A 21,077-nucleotide genomic window follows, 5' to 3' on the forward strand; every position below is an offset into this window, starting at 1 on the left:
AACTACCTAGAGCTAAATACTGGAAAATACTACATTGGACATGTTTTAGGAGATCACACAGTGGAAGTGAAGTATGTATTTATCCAACAAAGATGCAACCCCAAGAAGCAACATTTCAGATTTAGAGCCTGTCCTCTTTGACAACCTCCACAACCTAGACTCCAGGTGGGCGACTCCCAATACCTCTGACAGGCATAACTGGGTAGCCGGCCAGATGGGCAGCTAATCAATCAATCAATCAAATAAATAATAACTGGTGTTGAGGGATTATGGGAGTTGTAGGCCAAAAAATCTGCAGGGCAAATAATTCCACAACCTGGTTCCTTCTGGATGTGTTGGACTACAACTCGCAGCATCCCCCAGTCAGCAAAAATGACAGCCACCACAAAACATGCAGTACCACAAAGTGACCACAAAGTGACCCTCAGTACCACAAAGTGACCTCAGGGTTTCTGAGGGTCCTCAGGGAATACACCCACAGTGGTCCCCCTCCCTCGGGGAGTCCATCTTCTCACCGCCATTGTCCCCAGCTGCCCCTGTCCTCCTCCTCTTCCTCATCATTGCCACCACTTGGCTTGCCAGGCGGGCAGAGCGCCAGGGAGCAAGGCAGCCGTGGCATCTCCTGCTCCTCCTTCTCACCACCACCGCTGTCTGGGCCGGAGTGAGAGGCAGAAGAAGAAGGTTTCAGTGGTGAACCAGGTTAAAAGATGCAGCCCAGGCCTTTGTTCAGGGGAAGGCAGCAGCCTTTCAGAGACCATCTCTTGCCATGAAAGGTGAAGGAGCTGACCAGGAGGTACAGGGGGAAAGTGAGGACTGTACAAAGGGCAGCAGAACCCCCAAGCCCTTTCATGCCCAGCTTTGCAATGCTTTTGTGCTATTCAGACTTCTGTGTGATCGTTGGTACGATCAGAAGTGGCTGATCAGAACAAAAAAACTGGTTTGCTAGATCAGAACAAAAGTCCACTTAGCCCAGCATTCTGTCTCCAACAGTGGTCTGCCAGAGGCCTCTGGTGCCCTTAAGCAAGGCATAAAGGAGATGGCCGTACCTTGTTGTTTGTCAACAGCGCCTGACATTCACAGGTACACTGCCTCTCCCCATGGAGGTTCTGTTTAACTATTACAGGTAGTCATTTAGATTGTTCTTCCATGAATTTGTCTCATCCTTAAAGAAAAGAAAAAGCCAACTAAACTGGCAACCACCTGGCTGCAGCCAGCAAATTACATACGTTAGCTCAGCCTTCCCCAACGTGGTGCCCTCCAAATGTTTTGGACTACAGTTCCCACCATCCCTGATCATTGGACATACTGGCTGGTGCTGATGGGAGTTGTAGTCCAAAATGTTTGGAGGGCACCAGTTTGGGGTAGGATGAGTTATCTACACAATATGTGGGGTACTTGCTTTTGACAGGCCTGAACTGAAAATCAGTTTCTTTGCCCATTATAGTGTTATTGTCAGGACTGGGCCATGGTCCAGTAGCCATGGGACGAGCCAGTAGTTAGGAACAACAAGTTCACTGGCACCAAAGGACAAACCAGGAGGACGGATGAAGCAGCAAGCCAGAAATCAGGACCAAAGAATAACCAGTTCAAGAACATACCACAGCTCAAGACGACCTTGTTGCTCAACCAAGGCTTAACTGGGATAGGAAGCTCTTTTATACTCCTTCCTGTCCAGGAGGAGCCAATGGGGAGCCTGGGTGAGCAGAGTCAATCCAGAGCCTGGAGGTACTGCTCCCATTTGCAGTTCAATGGTTCACCAACCTTGGGGAGCTGCACACAGATGCAGGAGCTCTCAGACTTGTCAGTAGGGTTGGCTGCAGGTTAGAGTCTGTCCCCTAACAAAGTGACCTCAGGGGGCCTCCTCTTATGTGAGTAGGTCTCCCTGAAGTTCACAATTGTGGGGAGAGGGTTACCATGTACAGGGCTCTTCTTCTTCCTCTTCCTCTTCTTCTTCTGCAAATAGCAGCAACACTCCTGAGATGCAGTCTCCTGGCAGCCACCATTTTATTTTCCCCATAATGCACTGGACATTGGTCAAGACCAGTACACTGTAGGAAAACAAAATGGCAGCTGCCACCAAATTGTGACTGCTTAAACTCAGTCCTTCCAGAAAGGGCCTGAGGACAACAAGGTGTTAGTGCATGGCTCCTGGAGGCCACCCATAGATGTCATGTGCCGCTCCTAGATCTGGTTATGAGAAAAGACCAGGCAGGAAATCCCATCCATCTATCCTATTACACCCTAATAGGCACCTTTGTTCATTATTGTTGCACTTTTGCTACATCACCCCAGTTGCAATCAACAAGGCAACATTCAGCCTCGATTCAGATGCAAATCTTAACGTACGTAACCTAACTTCAACTCCAACAGGGATATTCACCCATGTTTTGGGGTAGGCTTTTAGCTTTTGAGGGGGCCGCGGTGTCTTAGTGGTTAACTGCAGACCAGAAGGTCGGCAGGACAGCAGTTTGAGACCCGAGTGCTGCGTGACCGAGTGAGCTCCTGTCTTCAGTCCCAGCTCCTGCCAACCTAGCAGTTCGAAAGCAAGAAATTGCAAGTAGATAAATAGGTACCGCTTTGGCGGGAAAGGTAACAGTGTTCCGTGCATCTCGGTGTTCAGTCATGCCGGCCACATGACCACGGAAGCGTCTTCGGACAGCGCTGGCTCTTCGGCTTAGAAACGGGGATGAGCACCGCATCCTAGAGTCGGACACGACTGGTTGGGGACACCTTTACCTTTTACCTTTTTAGCTTTTGAAAAATTGTTTTTCCTATCAACCCAACATGTTTGCCCCTTTAGACATTTATTCTGCACCTTAAAAAACCCCGAATCCATGTTGTTGTTGTTGTTGTTGTTGTTGTTGTTGTTGTTGCTTTCATTGTTCAGAGGTGGAAGAGTGGTTTTGTGTTTGATATGAGAGACAGCCTATCAGCATTCTACAGAGCTGTGTTCTCCTGGAAACAGGACAAATGGGTTTCCGAGCTCGAATCCATTTGTAAACTAGAGTGGCCTAGAGTGGCTGAGTAGCCGGCCAGATGGGCGGCTAATAAATCAAATCAAATAATTAAATTAATCATTAAATAAATGAATGAATGAATAAATGAATGAATAAATAAATAAATACTAGAGCCTGAGTTAGGCATGCACTACTTACATCTAGACTGGACTACTGCAATGTGCTGTATGTGGGGCTGCCCTTGTAGACAACTTGGAAACTTCACCTGGTGCAGAATGGGACCACTGGGCTGCACAGTTGATTCATATTACACCAATTCTGTATCAGCTGTATTGGTTGCCAATCCATTTCCAGGCCAAATTCAAACTACTGGTTTTAAACTTTGAAGCATTAAACAATTGGGGTCTAGAATACTGAAGGCGCATGCATACCCTTACAAACTTGCCCATGTGTTAAGATAATTGTTGTAGGCCCCATTCTCTGGCCTGGCATTAAGATCTGTAAGGTGAGGGGGCACTAAATATAGGGCTTTCTCAGTGGTGCCCCTGTCCTATGGAACTCCCTCCCAATTGACATGTGGCTGGTTCCATCTGTTGGTTTTAACAGGTTGTTCGTTGAAAGAAGTTTTTCTTATTTATGCTGCTCTTGTATCTGGCCCATTCTTAGTTTTTAAAATTAATCTGTCATTTATGAACTTATTATACTGATAGAAAACAGTGTGTTTTATGTTGTAAGCTGCCTTGGGAAGTTTGCAGTCTTGAAAGGTGGATAATAATGCAATAAATAAATAAGCGTGAACATCTCTCCAAAAAGAAGTGAATGTAAATGCACAGCAGAGCTAGTTTATCCATATTCAGTTTACAGATGTTTTGGCAGACGAGTTGTGTTATACTACCATGGCAGCACAAATGACTTGGCACGAGTGATTGAAATACTGCAAGAATGCCGATATCTAATGCTCACTCCTATAAATGGGACTCATAAAAGGATTCATGAAAAGCACGGCAGAGTTCAGAATGGCCACCAGACATTTCTGATCATGGTTGAGGGGTTGCAGGACAGGAGTTTTTAACCCATATCCCCTTTTTAAAAAAGAAATGCTGGCCAGAAACTCCACTGCATAACAAATCCATCATTTGCTCTTTCCAAACAGCTGAGCTGATGCCAAAAAGGAAATTCTACAACAGAAGGGGAGTGAAGGCAAAATGCAAAAGCTGTGGCAAAGCAGCATGATTTTAAAGCATAGCGCTTTATTCCGAGAGGGCACAAATGGTGTGGCTGTCCCCAATTTCCAGATGTGTTGGACTACAAACCCCATCACCCCCAAACAGCATGGCCGGCACATCTGGAGGGCACTGGGTTAGGGGAGACTCGGTCTGGTGGACATCACCCTCTTAGGTCTAATTTTTCATGGGGGCCATATTCTGAAATGAGCACAGGGCGGAGAATTAGCAATACTGGCTCGTGCATGCTCATCAGTGGAGGCTGGTGGCTCCGATGTCAGTGGGGCAGTGAATGTGCTCCGGGTTTCAGTCAGAACCAGTCAGAACTCTAAAGGAGCTGCTTGAGGTGCTTTGCTTGCACCTTGGATAGCTCCTTTAGAATTCTGACTGAAACCCGGAGCAGACTCACTGCTCAGTGACATCGGAGACAGCAGCCTCCTCTGGTACCTGTGGAAGAAACTCTTTCAGTCTCTTCTCCTCACTGTGAACAGCAACAGACGCTTCAGCAAGATCCCTGTTGCTACATCTCAGAGGTTTGCTACCACTTCCCTGCATCTGACCCTGTATGCTGGAGTCTGCTGCCAAGACGCATAAGGGAAGAATTCTGCCAAGGCCTCTGTTTACACCAGAGGTTAAAGAGGCCTTTGACACTATATTTTGAAGCACATGGGGGGAAGAGGCTGAAGTGCATAGTGGAAGGTCTGGCGTCAAGGGTAGGCATGGTTGGGCACCTGCCGAGGGCCCACACCCCAGCAGAGGCCCACCACAGACAGCCCCCCGGTTTGCTCTTCCTCTTCACCGCTGCAACGTCCTTGCTTGCCTGCCTCGTGCTCTGGCTCAGACAGGGGGGGTGGTGCACAGGTGATGCAAAGTGCCTGCTTGCTCCCTGGCTCGCTGCCTGTCAAGCAGGCAAGCAAGCAGTTGCATTGCTGAGAAAAGGGAGGGCTGGGAAAGACCCCGGGCAGTTGCTGCCCGCCAGTGCAGACAGCGCTGAGACAGGTGGAGCTATGGCCTGACTCTAGCTGGCAGCTTCCACTGTGTGTTACGCTGGAGACCAGACTGAACTCTGGTGTCCAGTTGCTTTCCTCCCCCTTCCATGTAATCCCATACAGCTGCTTAAGGATTTTTGTGTGTTGTTTTGACTTTAGTCCGGCTCTCCTGTTTGCTATTGGCTTTGCAGAGTTTTATTGCTACTCTGGCTTTTCTTTGGTGTGTTTATATATTTTATTGCTGTTTTTATGCTGTTTCTTTGTCTGCTGTTAGCTGCTTTGGGTGTCTCCATTTCAAGGGGGAAAGTAAGCTATAAATTCTCTTATAAATAAATCAGTAAAACAAATCAATAAAACTCTGATTGAACTGGATATATTTTTTTTAATCCTGTGCCTTCCAAATATTTATTTATTTATTACATTTCTTTACTGCCCGATAGCCAGTATGTTTGCCGTGGTTCGTTCTTCCTCACAACAATTTCTGTGCCTTAGCAGCAGCATGTCAGACAGAAACCAAACAGGTGAAGCATACTCCCATACTTTTAGTGATGGGGAATGCTCTACACCAGCTGAATTTCTGCCCACCAGACAGATTATAAAAGCACAGGACCCCTGCCAGAAATAAGAGGCGGTGGCCCTATCTCATTGCATCCCTTATTTCAGGAAGGGCAGAGCTTTGAGAGCTTGAGAGAGAAAGACCACCAAGTGTCTGCTTCCTCTACCTTAAAGGTCAGTAGCTGATAGGCTGAGGGCCAAAACCAGCCTCCAGGTGGTTTGCATTTGACCCTAGCATCACTCGTGCTCCCCCAAATCTCCCTTTGTTATCATTTCTGTGGCTGCTTTCTCCAACCCTTACGCATCTCCCACCCTTAAGAACATAAGAAGAGCCATGCTGGATCAGACCAAGGGTCTATCTAGTCCAGCATTCTGTTGGCCAACCAGCTGTCAACCAGGAACCCACAAGCAGGACATGAGTGCAACAGCACCCTCCCACCCACGTTCCCCAGTGACTGGTGTAGATAGGCTCACTGCCTCTGGTATTGGAGGTTGCATATAGCGATCAGTACTAGTAGCCATTGATAGCCTTCTCCTCCAGGAATCTGTCCAACCCCCTTTTAAAGCCATTGAAATTTATTGTTGTTGTTGTTGTTCAGTCGTTCAGTCGTGTCCGACTCTTCGTGACCCCATGGACCATAGCACGCCAGGCCTTCCTGTCCTGCGCTCTCTCCTGGAGCGTGCTCAAGTTCATATTCATTGCATCCGTGATGCTATCTAGCCATCTCATCCTCTGCCGTCCCCTTCTCCTTTTGCCTTCAGTCTTTCCCAGCATCAGGGTCTTTTCCAGGGAGTTTTCTCTTCGCATTAGGTGGCCAAAATATTGGAGCTTCAGCTTCAGTATCTGTCCTTCCAATGAGCACTCAGGGCTGATTTCCTTTAGGATGGACTGATTTGACCTCCTTGCAGTCCAGGGGACTCGTAAGAGTCTTCTCCAGCACCACAGTTCGAAAGCATCAATTCTTCGGCGCTCAGCCTTCCTTATAGTCCAGCTCTCACAGCCATACATTACTACTGGGAAAACCATAGCTTTGATTAGACGGACCTTTGTCGGCAAGGTGATGTCTCTGCTTCTTACTATGCTGTCTAGGTTTGCCATAGCTTTCCTCCCAAGGAGCAAGCGTCTTTTAATTTCATGGCTACAGTCACCGTCTGCGGTGATCTTGGAGCCCAAGAAAGTAAAATCTGTCACTGCTTCCATTTCTTCCCCTTCTATATGCCAGGAAGTGATAGGGCCAGATGACATGATCTTAGTTTTTTTAATGTTGAGTTTCAAACCAGCTTTTGCACTCTCCTCTTTCACCCTCAACAAGAGGCTCTTGAGATCCTCTTCGCTTTCTGCCATTAGGGTGGTATCGTCTGCATATCGGAGGTTGTTGATAATTCTCCCGGCAATCTTAATTCCGACCTCTGATTCATCCAACCCGGCATTTCTCATGATGTACTCTGCATATAAGTTAAATAAGCAGGGTGACAATATGCAGCCTTGTCGTACTCCTTTCCCAATTTTGAACCACTCGGTTGTTCCATGTCTGGTTCTTACTGTTGCTTCTTGACCCTCGTACAGGTTTCTCAGGAGACAGGTAAGGTGGTCTGGTACTCCCATCACTTTAAGAATTTGCCACAGTTTGTTGTGATCCACACAATCAAAGGCTTTAGCGTAGTCAATGAAGCAGAAATAGACGTTTTTCTGGAATTCTCTTGCTTTCTCCATGATGCAGCGAATGTTGGCGATTTGATCTCTAGTTCCTCTGCCTCTTCGAAACCCAGCTTGTACTTCCGGTAGTTCTCGGTTCACATACTGTTGAAGCCTAGCTTGTAGGATTTTGAGCATCACCTTGCTGGCATGTGAAATGAGCGCAATTGTGCAGTAGTTTGAACACTCTTTGGCGTTGCCCTTGTTTGGAATTGGAATGTAAACTGACCTTTTCCAGTCTTGTGGCCACTGTTGAGTGTTCCAGATTTGTTGGCATATTGAATGCAGCACTTTAACAGCATCATCTTTTAGGATTTTAAATAGCTCGGCTGGAATACTGTCATCTCCACTAGCTTTGTTGTTAGTAATGCTTCCTAAGGCCTACTTGACTTCACTCTCGAGGATGTCCGGCTCAAGTTCAGTGACCGCACTATCATGGCTATCAGGGACATTCAGATCTTTCCTGTATAGTTCTTCTGTGTATTCTTGCCACCTCTTCTTAATCTCATCTGCTTCTGTTAGGTCCCTGCCTTCTTTGTCCTTTATCATGCCCGTCTTTGCACAAAACGTTCCCTTGAGATCCCCAATTTTCTTGAAGAGATCTCTAGTCTTTCCCATTCTGTTGTTTTCCTCGATTTCTTTGCATTGTTCATTTAAGAAGGCCTTCTTGTCTCTCCTTGCTATTCTCTGGAACTCTGCATTCAGTTGGGTATATCTTCCCCTTTCTCCTTTGCTTTTCGCTTCCCTTCTTTCCTCAGCTACTTGTAAAGCCTCATCAGACAGCCACTTGGCTTTCTTGCATTTCTTTTTCTTTGGGACGGATTTCGTTGCTGCCTCCTGAACAATGTTACGGACCTCCGTCCATAGTTCCTCAGGCACTCTGTCTATCAGGTCTAATCCCTGAAATCTATTCCTCACCTCCACTGTATATTCATCAGGGATATGATTTAGGTCATACCTGAACGGTTTAGTGGTTTTCCCGACGTTCTTCAATTTAAGCCGAAACTTTGCAAGAAGCAGCTCATGATCTGAGCCACAGTCAGCTCCAGGTCTTGTTTTTACTGACTGTATGGAGCTTCTCCATCTTTGGCTGCAAAGGACATAATCAATCTGATTTCGATATTGACCATCTGGTGACGTCCATGTGTAGAGTCGCCTCTTGTGCTGTTGGAAAAGAGTGTTTGCTATGATCAGCATGTTCTCTTGGCAAAACTCTATTAGCTTTTGTCTTGCTTCATTTTGTACACCAAGGCCATGCCTGCCTGTTATCCCGGTGATTTCTTGACTTCCTACTTTAGCATTCCAATCCCCTATGATGAAGAGGACATCTTTTTTTGGTGTTAGTTCTAGAAGGTGTTGTAGGTCTTCATAGAACCGATCAACCTCAGCTTCTTCGGCCTCAGTGGTTGGGGCATAGACTTGAATTACTGTGATGTTGAATGGTTTGCCTTGGATTCGTACTGAGATCATTCTATCATTTTTAAGATTGTACCCCAGTACTGCTTTTCCCACCCTTTTGTTGACTATGAGTGCTACTCCATTTCTTCTAAGGGATTCTTGCCCACAATAGTAGATATGATGGTCACCTGAATTAAATTCGCCCATGCCTGTCCATTTGAGTTCGCTGATTCCCAAGATGTCGATGTTCAATCTTGCCATCTCATGTTTGACCACCTCCAGCTTACCTTGATTCATTGATCTGACATTCCAGGTTCCTAAACAATATTGTTCTTTACAGCATCGGACTTTCTTTTCACCGCCAGACACATCCACAGCTGAGTGTCCTTTCGGGTTTGGCCCAGCCGCTTCACTCTTTCTGGCGCTACTTGGAAATACCCTCTGCTCTTCCCCAGTAGCATATTGGACACCTTCCGACCTGAGGGGCTCATCTTCCGGCGTCATCTCTTTTAGCCTTGTGATACGTTCCATGGGGTTTTCTTGGCAAGTATACTGGAGTGGGTTGCCATTTCCTTCTCCAGTGGACCACATTTTGTCAGAACTCTCTGCCATGACCTGTCCGTCTTGGGTGGCCCTGCACGGCATAGCTTATGGCTTCACTGAGTTATGCAAGCCCCTTCGCCACAACAAGGCAGTGATCCATGAAGGGGCCATTGAAATTAGGGATGTACAAAAGTCACTTACCTGTTCGCGGATTATGTTGATGGTGGGGGGGAGGCGTTCCGTCCCTCCCCCTGGAATCATCCCCCCAGAATCCTGGCTGGCCGGCTCCGCTCTGCAGGGATTCTGCAGAGCTGCTGGCCGGCTCCGCCAGCAGCCGGACATCTGGCCTCTGGCTAGCAGGGACACAAATGGCGGAGGCCGTAGCTGCCGCCATTTGCGTCCCTACAGTCAGCCGTAATAGGCTACATAAATGTTTACGTAGCCTATCATGTCTGACTTAAAAACAAACAAATAACGCGCGTACGCAAATGGCGGCGGCCATGGCCGCCGCTATTTGTGTTCCTTATTTTGGCACGTCTTAGTCTACGTAAATCTTGACGTAGGCTAAGACGCGCCAAAATAAGGAACGCAAATGGCGATGGCCGTAGCCGCCACCATTTGCGTACGTGCGGGTTTTTTTTTAAAAAAAGTCAGACGTGATAGGCTATGTAAACATTTACGTAGCCTATCACGTTTTCTTTTTTTTTTAAACCTAGCCGTGATAGGCTACGTAAATCTTTACATAGCCTATCATGTCTTTTTTTTTTAACTGGAAATGGCGGCGGCGGCTGCCGGTCGGAAGACCGGCCACTGCTGCCACCGCCGCTGAACTGCCGCCGGAGCTGCCACCGGAGCCGCCGCCGCCCGGAAGATCTGCCCCAGGTAAGTCTTGTCCCGGGGGGGTGGGGGGCAGGCTGTTCCGCCACCGATTTCGGGTGGCCGAATGCACTGGCATTCAGCCTCCCCGAGATCCGTGGCGGAATTCTCTGACATCCCTAATCGAAATTGGTGGCCATCACTACTTCCTGTGGTAGCGAATTCCACAGTTTAACTCTGCACTGTGTTGAGAAGTGCTTTTCTCTGTCCTGGATCTCCCACCAATCAGCTTCATAGGATGACCCCACTGGGTTCTAGTATTATGAGAGAGGGAGAAAAGTGTCTCCCTATCCACATTCTCCACACCAGGCATCATTTTGTATACCCCTATCATGTCTCCCCTTACCATGCTGAGCTCCCCTCCTGACCGAGGAGCTCAGCATGGTATCACATGGTTATTTTGCCCGCCTCCATATCGTCCTCACAATGCGCCTGTGACATAGCGTAGACTGAGAGATGGTAATTACTGGCCCAGGGTCACCCAGCAAGCTCCATGGATAGGTGGAGATTTGTTGCGCCATCTCCTGGGTCCTCCTTTAACACTCGTAACTGCTATGTCAGACTGACTTTCTCTAAAAACTGTTGTTTTAGAACCATCTGCCGAGGGCGATGGACGATTATAACTCTCCCTTCCTCTGTGCAAGTAAAACAGCCATTAATTTAGCAGAACAGACTCAGAAAGCAGCTGTGTGTGTGTGTGGAAACGAGCATCACAGCCACATATTTCTCTAGAGCAATAAAACTGACTTTCTTGGCAAGTTTGTTGATTTACCCCTTGAATTTTATTACTGGAGCGGGAACAGCTTTGCCCAGCTGTAATCCATCATCTTGTTGGGGCATCGGAGAGAGCCAGAGACACCAGTATTGGAACTGCAGCAGCTAGGGATGGCGTAGCAAATAACAGACTTGTTTTTCCCATGCATAAATCAACGCTGAGTATTTGCTTCCTGTGGCCAACTATTCAGATTAAAATCTGTACCGCTGGGAGAAGCCCAAGAGGACATTTTGACTGACACTGAATAATGGGGCTCGGTTTGAAATTTGTAATTTCTAAGACGCTCATTTGCAAGGCAAAATTTATAACTCACAATTTTTAAAAAAAGTTCGGATGCCGTTATTAACTCAGCCGCCCTTTGGCCATGGTCCAAAGAACTCTGCATGTAGTTCCAGATGCCTGAGGGAGTTTTTCAAAGGCAGTTTGTGAGATGGTATGATAGAAAAGTGGTTGTTAATAGTTGCTGTTTTGGGCCTCAGCCCTCAAAATGTCTTGAATTGGGCCTGGAGTCAGGCCTTCTGTACTTCTTCACATAGTGTATAGTTCAACTCTGCCAGAAGATTCTCTGCCACGAGATGTATGGTGGCTGCCAATTTGGATGGCTTTAAAAGGGGTTAGACAAATTCATGGAGGAGAAGGCTATTGATGGCTACTAGTCCTGATGGCTATATATTACCTCAAGTACTGGAAGTAGTATGCCTCTCAACACCAGGTGCTGGGTATCACGAGCGGGGTGGGAGGGGTGCTATTGTGCTAATGCCCTATTTGTGGGCTTCCCACAGGCATGACTGCAGTAGCATGTTCCTGGTGGTTCCACATGGCCCAATGGCCCAATTGGAGTTCACTGGGAGAAGAGCCTTCAGTGTGGTGGCCCCCTTCTATGGAACTCCTTGCCTCTGGAGGTCAGGCAGGTGCTGTCAGGGTGGACACTGAGCCCATAGAATCCCAGAGTAGTTCTGATTCTGAGGAAGAGCAGCCGCTCCTGGGAGAGGAGCACACTCATCCTTCCCAGGGCCAACAGCTGGCAGAGATTCCTCCCACCAGCATTCCTGGCATAGATAGCAGTCCTGGGAGTGAGAGAGCACGGGAAGAAGACTTGCTGGATGCACGAGGCCGACACAGGGAGCGGTGCCAAATGGAGGGCGCAGAAAGGAGGCGTAGTGCCCGGTTGGCGCGCAAACAACAGTTGCGCCCAGAAGATCCAAGGGAAAAGGGGAGGGACTCTCCCTAGCCCATAAGTTCAGGGTCCGCCAGTGATTCTCCTTCAAATGGGGACCAACTGTTCCAACTTAGGGCATAGGTACTCTGCTGCTCATATCTAGTTGCTAATGTTAAGTTGTAAAAGAGGAATAAAGCTTTGAAAAGAATCCCTTTGTCTGTGTCTGGACTTGGCTACTGGATTAGACTGAGAGAGGCCTCCAAGGAGCCCTTGACAGGTGCCAACATTGTGTTGCTCTGAGCACCTCTTGACAATGTCTTTATCTTAAGAAGCCTTCTTTGATTGACCGGCCACTGTTTTTATTGGCATTCTGTTTCTTAAAAAAAAAACCTGTGTTTTTTTTAAAAAAACTTTTAATATGGTGTTTTATTCCTTTTATCTTTCCTTGTTCACTGTTCCAGAATCTTTTTAGATGTGGAGTGATATATAAATGGCATAAATAAACAAACAAACAAACAAACAAACAAACAAACTGGTTGGCCTCGGTGTGAACACAATGTTGGACTAGATGGACCCTTTGTCTGATCCAGCAGGGCTCTTCTTATGGTCTTATGTAGCCAAAATGGCACCATCTGCACACAAATAGGAAGTGATTAAAGGAACAGCAACTTCCCAATACAGTCCAATGAAGATGGAGCATCCTTAGTCATGGGATTCTGAATAGCTGTTGGCGTGGTGGTGGTGTGGTGGTGTGTGGGAGAGAAAACCAGGGGGGGGGAGTCGAATGGAATAGAGCAGACTTCCCCAAGCTGGCTGGGGATTATGGGCATTGTAGTAACAACACTCTTGGAGAGCGCCAACTTGAGGAAGGCTGGAACAGAGTCTCCTGGAAAGGGGCAAGGGTGATTGGCTGGCATCCTGAACAGAAACATTCCAGATTGCAACATTTTGCTGCTGGACCTGCTATTAGCCACCCTGGTTCAAAGGAGCTTCCATGTTCAGAGCCGCCAAATACCATCTGTTGAGGGCCTGAAAGCAGGAAGGGTGGTTGCTTCCATGCCCTGCTTGTGGGCGCCCTTGAAGCATCTATTCGGTTGGCCTCTGTTGGAAATAGGAGGCTGAGCTAGATGGATTCCGACCCTGTAGGACCCTTCTTATGCTTTTATGTCTGGTCTGGAATCCAGCTTTCCTTGGTGCACTATTTGGATTATTTCCTACACAGCCTGGGTTATAAGATTCTCACCTCCCTTCCTCTCTCTTGCTCCCTCCATTTGGCCGCAGACAAAAACATGACCGAACATGAAGACTTTGCCAGCTTGGCTGGACACTGGAATGCCTCGGACACCTCCCTGTTCAGCCCGGCTAGCATCATCGTCCCAGTCGTCTTCTCCCTCATCTTTCTTCTGGGCACGGTTGGCAACAGCCTGGTGCTGGCTGTGCTCCTGCGGAATGGACAGGTGGGGCATAACAGCACGAATCTATTCATCCTCAACCTCAGCCTGGCTGACTTCTTCTTCATCATCTTCTGCGTGCCATTCCAGGCCACCATCTACTCCTTGGAGGGCTGGGTCTTTGGCTCCTTCATGTGCAAGGCGGTCCACTTCTTCATCTACCTCACCATGTACGCCAGCAGCTTCACATTGGCCGCCGTCTCTGTGGACAGGTAATCACGGGGAGACACATGCACGCAGAATATCGTCTCTACCTACAACATTGCCTTGGTCTCCAATGCAGGACAGTGGTGGCAGAGTTGAGCTAAAATAAGAGATTTGCACAAATCCAGAACTCCCCCGCCCCCCAACACACACACACACACACACACACACACACACAGAATTTCAGCCCCAAATTTCAGTGGTGCAGTATTGAACAATACTTTAAAGAAATCAGAAATCAATACTAATAGCCATAATAACGTGTCAGATTGAATCCAGCTACACTGATGTGTCAGACCCATTGGAATGAAAGGAACCAGCAGGACTGATTGTTGGGTACCTGCCAAGGTCCTCACTCCAGGAAGGGGCCCACTGCTGACCCCGAGAGCCTCCTGGCTCTGCCCTCTCCAGGTGTCCAAACGATGACAAGAGCAAAGAAAACGGCCATATTGTTACAGGAAATGTCACTCTCAACCAAGCCCCAAAGGCACCTGTGATGTTCCCACTGCTGCCTGGTGTGTGTGTGTGTGTGTGACTAAACATGCACTTTCAGCCTTGATTTCAGCTGTGTATGAGCTGATTTTAGCACACAAAAAGGAGAAAAGAATAGAAGGTGAATTATAATTACTTTGTGGTGAGAACTGCAGTGTGTGTGTGTTCCTGTTTCAAAGCAAAGAGGGTATTTGTTCTTTTGAATTAAGGTAGACTAGGGGGGAAAAAAACCCATAATGGTCATACAATAGGTTATCTGCAGTTCCAATAGAAATTTCAGCAAAGGCAGGCTGTTCACTGCAGGGTAGAGACAAGATGCATCAGTTACCCACACAGAGGTTTTGCTTCTAGAGACCAGAGAAGGGAGCTGGACCATGAAGAATGACAGCTGTAGCAACATATAATATATATCACAATAGCAACATTTTAATCGGCCATCCACAATGGGCAAAAATATGGGGACAATGTAAAATAGGGACAGGGTTCCAAAATCAATCTCAGGTAAACAGGAACTTTTGGAGTGTATAAGATGGAGGTAGGGCAGCCATGTGTCCTACTTTACGTAGGACAGCCCTCAGTTTGAAGGGCAGTCAGAGAATAGTACTCTATTTGAAGGGCGGACCATTCAACCCATTCTGGTTTAAATATAAAGAATCCTAGTGCAGGATGGTGACTCCGGTTCAGGAGGGGCTGTAATTGCATTCAGGGTTTTAGGTACCACAGCCAAAATGCTAATGATGCTATCCAAGGTGCTGAACCCATTTTTTGTCTTTTGTTTTTTCTTGTCAATAGGAAGTTGGCAAATTGCGGCTGCAGTTTGTGTAATTTGCACAAATTCCGGCCATAATTTGTGCAAATTATGGATAGAATATGCACAAATTAACAAACTGCAGCTGCAATTTGCACAACTTTCTATTGATGAGGGAAAAAAGCCACAGATAGCTCCCAGATTTTGGGGAAATCCCATGGCTTGGCTCACAGAAGCAAACTGAGCTGGGTGGGCAGCGGGAATCCATCAAGCCCCCAAACTGCTGGATTTTAAAAAGACAAATATCCCTACTTTCTAAATCTGCATGTATGCATTTGAATTAGCATATGCAACTTTTATGCAAACCTCTGTCTTCATTTTTGGCAATGTGTTTCCTCTTTGCGGGCAGTGTGTGGACACCCAAAATGGAGGGCTGATTTTGAGAGGAAAGGGTTGGTTCCTCAGAGCCTCAACATGTCTCTGGGATATTCTAGGAGCCTTCTTTGGATTTTCAGCTCTCTTTTGAGGCCCCCCCCACCTTTTCTTTTGCATATGGAGATATAAAAGAAAAACATCATGCAGGCTTTCCCTTTGGGAAATGACCGTAGCTGGATGGTAGAACCCATGTTGTGCATGCAGGAAGTTCCAGGTTCAATCCATGAAATCGTCAGTTAAAAAAGGATTTGGTAGCGTGTAATGGCAAAAATGTCTTTGAGACCCGGTCTGAGGAGATAATTCTGTGATGCACCTAAGGGCGCAACCCTATACATGTTTAGAGAGAAAACAGTCATACAATTCCCAGCATTCCCCATCCAGCCATGTTGGCTGGGGAATGCTGGGAGTTGTAGTTTTTCCTGTCTAAACATGCATGGGATTGTGCCCTAAGTAAGAATTCCTGAGGAATAATTAAATCTGCTCCTATTTTCCATTGTTCTACCCAAGGCATTCCCAGGGGTGACTGACAAATATAGAGCTTTGCTACTCAAGGCATTTATCGTGTGCTCATCATTCCCTACTCATGGTTGTTTACAGGTTCTTTAGAAGACGTCATCGTGACCCTCCAGTTTCACTTCTGTGCCTAACCAGCACTTTTGGTGAGGTTTTTCAGAGCAGGGAAAATACAGCATTTAATAGTGAAAGTGCAAGAAAGTGCAAGGAGGCACAATTTAATCTTACGTACTTGCACTATTCCGATATGCCATAGTGCCACCTAGAGGTTATGTAATGGAAGAGCAGGCAAGGAAACGCTCCTTATGTAGTGCTCAGATCTCAGTTCTGCGTTGAAACCTAAAAAAGGTACAGTGGATTAACAGCCTTGTGTAGAAAAGCTCAAATAGGAAACTGGCACTTTAAAAAAACAACACCAACTCATTTGATTAACATTTGCAGTGCAATCCTATACATGTCTATGCAGCACTAAGCTCTATTAAATTCAATAGAACTTACTCCCAGATAAATCTGTATAGGATTGCAGTCTTACCACAGAATCCTATACATGTCATCTCAGAAGCAATGGAACTTGCTCCTAGGGAAGTGTGTGTGTAGGACTGCAGCCTTGATAAATTAGTTTAGTCTGACTCTGCTTGTATTGAGGCATCTTAGCACTTTTATCATACTTAATTTTTTATTTGATGCAATGATTTAATACAGGAAATAAAACCAGTAGCACACTTGGACAATGGGAATTTTGGGTTTGATGTATGACATTGACTTATGACTCCTCCCTTATGTCACCCTCCCGCCCAGGCCCCCAAACACAGTTTTGGCTACAGCACTCTTGAGTCCCTGAACTGACAGCTCTTCTCCAACTTCCTGACAGTTCATTTCTCCCAAGCTGACACAGAAATGGGCAACCTGTTTTCTTAGCTGACATAACCTACTATCCTCACAAAGCTGTCAAGATAAACATGATTTCTCCTGGAAGGTAGAGAGACCATCACAGAGACAGAGATTTATTTTCAGATCACTCCTGTAAAGGCTGGGACTTTTGGCTAGGAAGTAAACCCCATCGAAAGCAATGCCAAACAGCTTGTAGATATGAACAGGGTTGCTCTGTTAGTTTATTTCATATTTAGACCTGCTTTTCTATTAAATTAATACTCAAAGCAGCTCACAGAAAAAGACTGAAAAATATGACTTATAAAAAAACCCCCCACCAACATTCAAATTATCTGTTCAATATATTAATATTTTAAAATCATAATAACAGTAATTAAACAGCAAAAGGCAGCAGGACAAAACCAGTGATTCAAATCTCAATAAAAAAATAGCAGATCACTTCTTAAAAACCAGCTTAGAAAGAAATATTGTTACCTGCCAGGGAAAGAGAGAAAGGAAAGGAGTTCCATAAGAATGATGCCACCACCACCAAGAAGGCCATTTAATGTCCTGTATGGACTTCCAAGTCCTGGGATTGCATGACGCATCTCTACACACTACACGTCACAAACTGCCATTGGACATACTCCAGCTAGTAAGGTCTCTTTTAACTCATTACAGGCACAATCCTATGTCCCCTAGACAGCATCTGGGAGACATAGGATATTTCAGTTTCTGGGATCCAAGGTCGGAACCAGGGCTCTGACTTCAGAGCCCAGAAACTGTGCTCCCCACCCCCTCATTGCCAGCATGGTTCTCTCCGCACCAGCTATGTCTCTGCACTCGGAAATGGAGTGCAGAGACAGCAAAAAGGGGGCAGTCCCGGGGGCAGGAAGGGGAGGAGACCGTGGAAGCTGCTTTATGCAGCTTCCCATGTGTGTCTTGGCCTCCTTCCATCCCACTCCCCATAGTCGAAAACACCCGTCTAGGGGAAATGCAGGGCAGCTGGAGCACGGAGGTGAGGATTGCCTCCCTGCTCCAGCCACCCTGTTGGACACTCAGCAGCTTCCACCTTCGGCGGCTGCTGACTATCAAGATAGGGTTGCGCCCCACAGGACCAACCCTATGCCTCCTGGACAGCATCTGGGGACACTGGATATTTCTGTTTCCTGGACCTGAGCTCAGAGACAGGAATCCAAACGTGGAGCCAGGAAACCACACTCCCCGGCTGCTCCCCTGCCCCCTCGCAGCCAGGGTGGAGAGCGTGTAGGAGGTGACAGGGGGTGTTCCTTGGGGCCGGGAAGGGAGGAGACTGGGAGACGTGGGAATATGAAGCCTCCTTCCCTCCCCGAAGCCTCTGTTAGATGGGTGAATCGCCCATCGAGCGAAAATGAGCTTCCCACTCTGCATTGGATGCTCATAAGCCTCTACGTTCAGAGGCTTACAGATAGCCAGAGCACATCCCATAGGACTGCCCAGCTTGGAAAAGCTGTCCTCACTGACCAGCAGAGTGGCATGGGGGGGATCAGGCGTGGGGAGGTTTACCCACCTGAGTGTAAGTAGCTTAGATGACTGAGGATTATAACTCAGCATGGGGCGGGGGGAGGAGCCTGGGGAGAAGCTCACGGGCCAGATAGGGAAGCCCCAAGAGCCATTCTTGGCCTGCGAGCTGGAGGTTCTCTGTGCCTTGTATGTATATAATACTCAGCAATCCCTAACTCTGTCGACGTTTTGGGCAGGTATTTGGCCATCCGCTACCCGCTGCGCTCCCGGGAGTTACGGACGCCCTGCAACGCGGTGGCAGCTATGGCTGTCATTTGGAGCCTCTCTGTGATTTTTTCAGGGCCTTACCTGAGCTACTATGACCTGATCGAATGGGAGGCCAGCTACATCTGCGTGCCAGGGTGGGAGGAATGGGAGCGCAGGATCATGGACACCAGCACCTTTGCCTTTGGCTATGTGGTCCCAGTGATCATTGTCAGCCTCTCCTACACCAGGACCATTAAATTCCTGTGGACCGCCGTGGACCCCCTAGAAGACATGTCGGGGTCCAAGAAGGCCAAGCGCAAGGTGACCAAGATGATCATCGTTGTGACCATCCTCTTCTGCTTGTGTTGGCTGCCCTACCACGTGGTCGTACTCCGCTACCTCTACGGGGACTTCCCTTTCAACCAAACCACCTATGCCTTCCGCCTGCTCTCCCACTGCATGGCCTACGCCAACTCTTGCCTCAACCCAATCGTCTACGCCCTGGTCTCCAAGCACTTCCGCAAGGGGTTCAAGAAAGTCTTCAGCTGCCTGCTGCGGAAGAAGTCCCGGAACAGGGTCCATGTCGTCCACGCTGCCCACACCATGCCTGGCTTCGAGGGAGGCTCGACCGAGGTGTCTCAGGTGCATGAGGACAACAACGGGCAGCTGAATGGGTGTGAACTGCATCCGAGGTCCCTTGTGGTCCCATCAGGATCCACCAAGCCCCTCTACATTTCTTAAGCAGAGTTGAAGGGGGACTCGGGCAGATGGTGCAAGATACTTTCAGAGGTGTAATGGAGCCAGGGCCTGCAGGGACGCTGCACCAGCACTTTTTGATTAGCAGGGACACTGATGTCATCTGCCACCCCCCTTAGAATTCCATTCCCTCTGAGCTTAGCTGCGATCCTCACAGTACTTGGGGGAAATGGATTTCCCCAGCAACACTATATTGCTGAGAGCTCTCAGTGTTATCATGCAAAGTATTCTGGGATGTCCTGGTCTTGAGTGGGCCATTAAGAGCTGTTAGCTTTAGAAAAGACCTGCTCCTGGTGGTGGAATTGAAAACTGCTAGAATGGGTTTGTTGGGATGGATCAACACAGCTGCGTGAATTTTGGGACTCTTCTTGGGGACGTGGCTCTGGGGAAGAGTCCAAAAATTCATGCAGCTGTGTTGATGGACTTCAGAATTTACCAGTACACCACTGGATACTTCTTTTAGGATAGTACTGGGGAACATTTTCTTTTTTCTGTACTCTTTGCACATACACACACTCTACATACCAGGTGTACCTTCTCCACCTTTCCCCAGGGAGAAGCGTATCTTCAGTGTAGTTCATCTGAGGATATTCTAAGATTCTGCTCCATCCAGTGGAGGCTGGTGGGTCTGATTTCAGTGAGGCTGTGAATCCATTCCGGGTTTCAGGCAGAACCAGCCAGAACTCTAAAGGAGCTATCCAAGGTGCTGAGCCTATTTTGGGGTTAGAGTTCAGCACTTTGGATAGCAATGTTTCGGCTGGCTCTGACTGAAACCCAGACTGGAATCAAAATCAGAGCCACCAGCCTCCACTGGTTCTGTCATATGGAGAAGAAGTAGAACCTCTCCCAGAGGCACACAAGGGACCCTGGAAAGGGTTCACTCTGCAAGTCTTCCTATCAATGAAGTGCTCAAGAGTTGGGGTCCAGTACATACTTTTCATTCAAGAGGAGACTGTTCCCTCTTCTCTCAAGCACCTCCCTCTGGCCAGAATCCTGTGTTCATTGGCAGACCAGAGACACTGGCAAACAGCTGGAAAGCTCTGGGGTGATTTCCAGTGGAGAAGTGGCAGACAGGAGGGGGTGCTTCCCACTGCCACTTTCCCTCCTGTAAATGCTTCACCCCAGCCACTTTTTCCCCAGCAGAGTAGGGATGTCAGAGAATTTCTCCACAAATCTCGGGGAGGCCGAATGCCAGCACATTCGGCCCCCCGAAATTGGTGGAGAAACGGTCTGCCCCCTCCCCCCCCCGGGACGGGACTTACCTTGTGTGAATGTCCCTGGCGGCGGCGGCGGCTCCGGCGGTGGCTCCGGCGGTGGTTCGGCGGTAGTTCGGCGGCGGCAGCTGTGGTGGCCGGTCTTCTGACTGGCTGCCGCCGCCGCCATTTCCAAGTTAACAAAAAAAATAAAATGTGATAGGCTACGTAAAGATTTACGTAGCCTATCACGGCTAGATTTTAAAAAAACACCGTGATAGGCTACGTAAATGTTTACGTAGCCTATCACGGCTGAGTGAAAAAGAAAAAACACCCCTCGTGTACACAAATGGCGATGCCCATGGGAATAGCGTTCCCCTTATTTTCGCCGTAGACTCCGTAAATGTTTACGTAGACTACACGTGCCAAAATAAGGAACGCAAATGGCGGCACCCATGGGCGCTGCCATTTTCATACGCGTGGTTTTTTTTTTTC

At 47.7% G+C, this 21,077-nt stretch overlaps 1 protein-coding gene across 1 annotated transcript; it reads left to right on the forward strand.

The window, feature by feature from the left end:
- The first annotated feature begins 13,460 nt into the window (after window positions 1-13,460).
- On the forward strand, window positions 13,461-19,374 carry LOC146336732 (galanin receptor 2b-like). The gene is made up of 2 exons (XM_084819216.1): window positions 13,461-13,834; window positions 18,624-19,374. The coding sequence occupies exons 1-2, from the start codon at window positions 13,461-13,463 to the stop codon at window positions 19,372-19,374; spliced, it is 1,125 nt and encodes a 374-aa protein (XP_084675342.1).
- The last annotated feature ends 1,703 nt before the right edge of the window (window positions 19,375-21,077 follow it).

The sequence above is a fragment of the Heloderma suspectum genome, chromosome 12 (genome assembly GCF_057233095.1).
Source record: "Heloderma suspectum isolate Gila_16-S chromosome 12, 16-S_ref, whole genome shotgun sequence".
NCBI lineage: Eukaryota > Metazoa > Chordata > Lepidosauria > Squamata > Helodermatidae > Heloderma > Heloderma suspectum.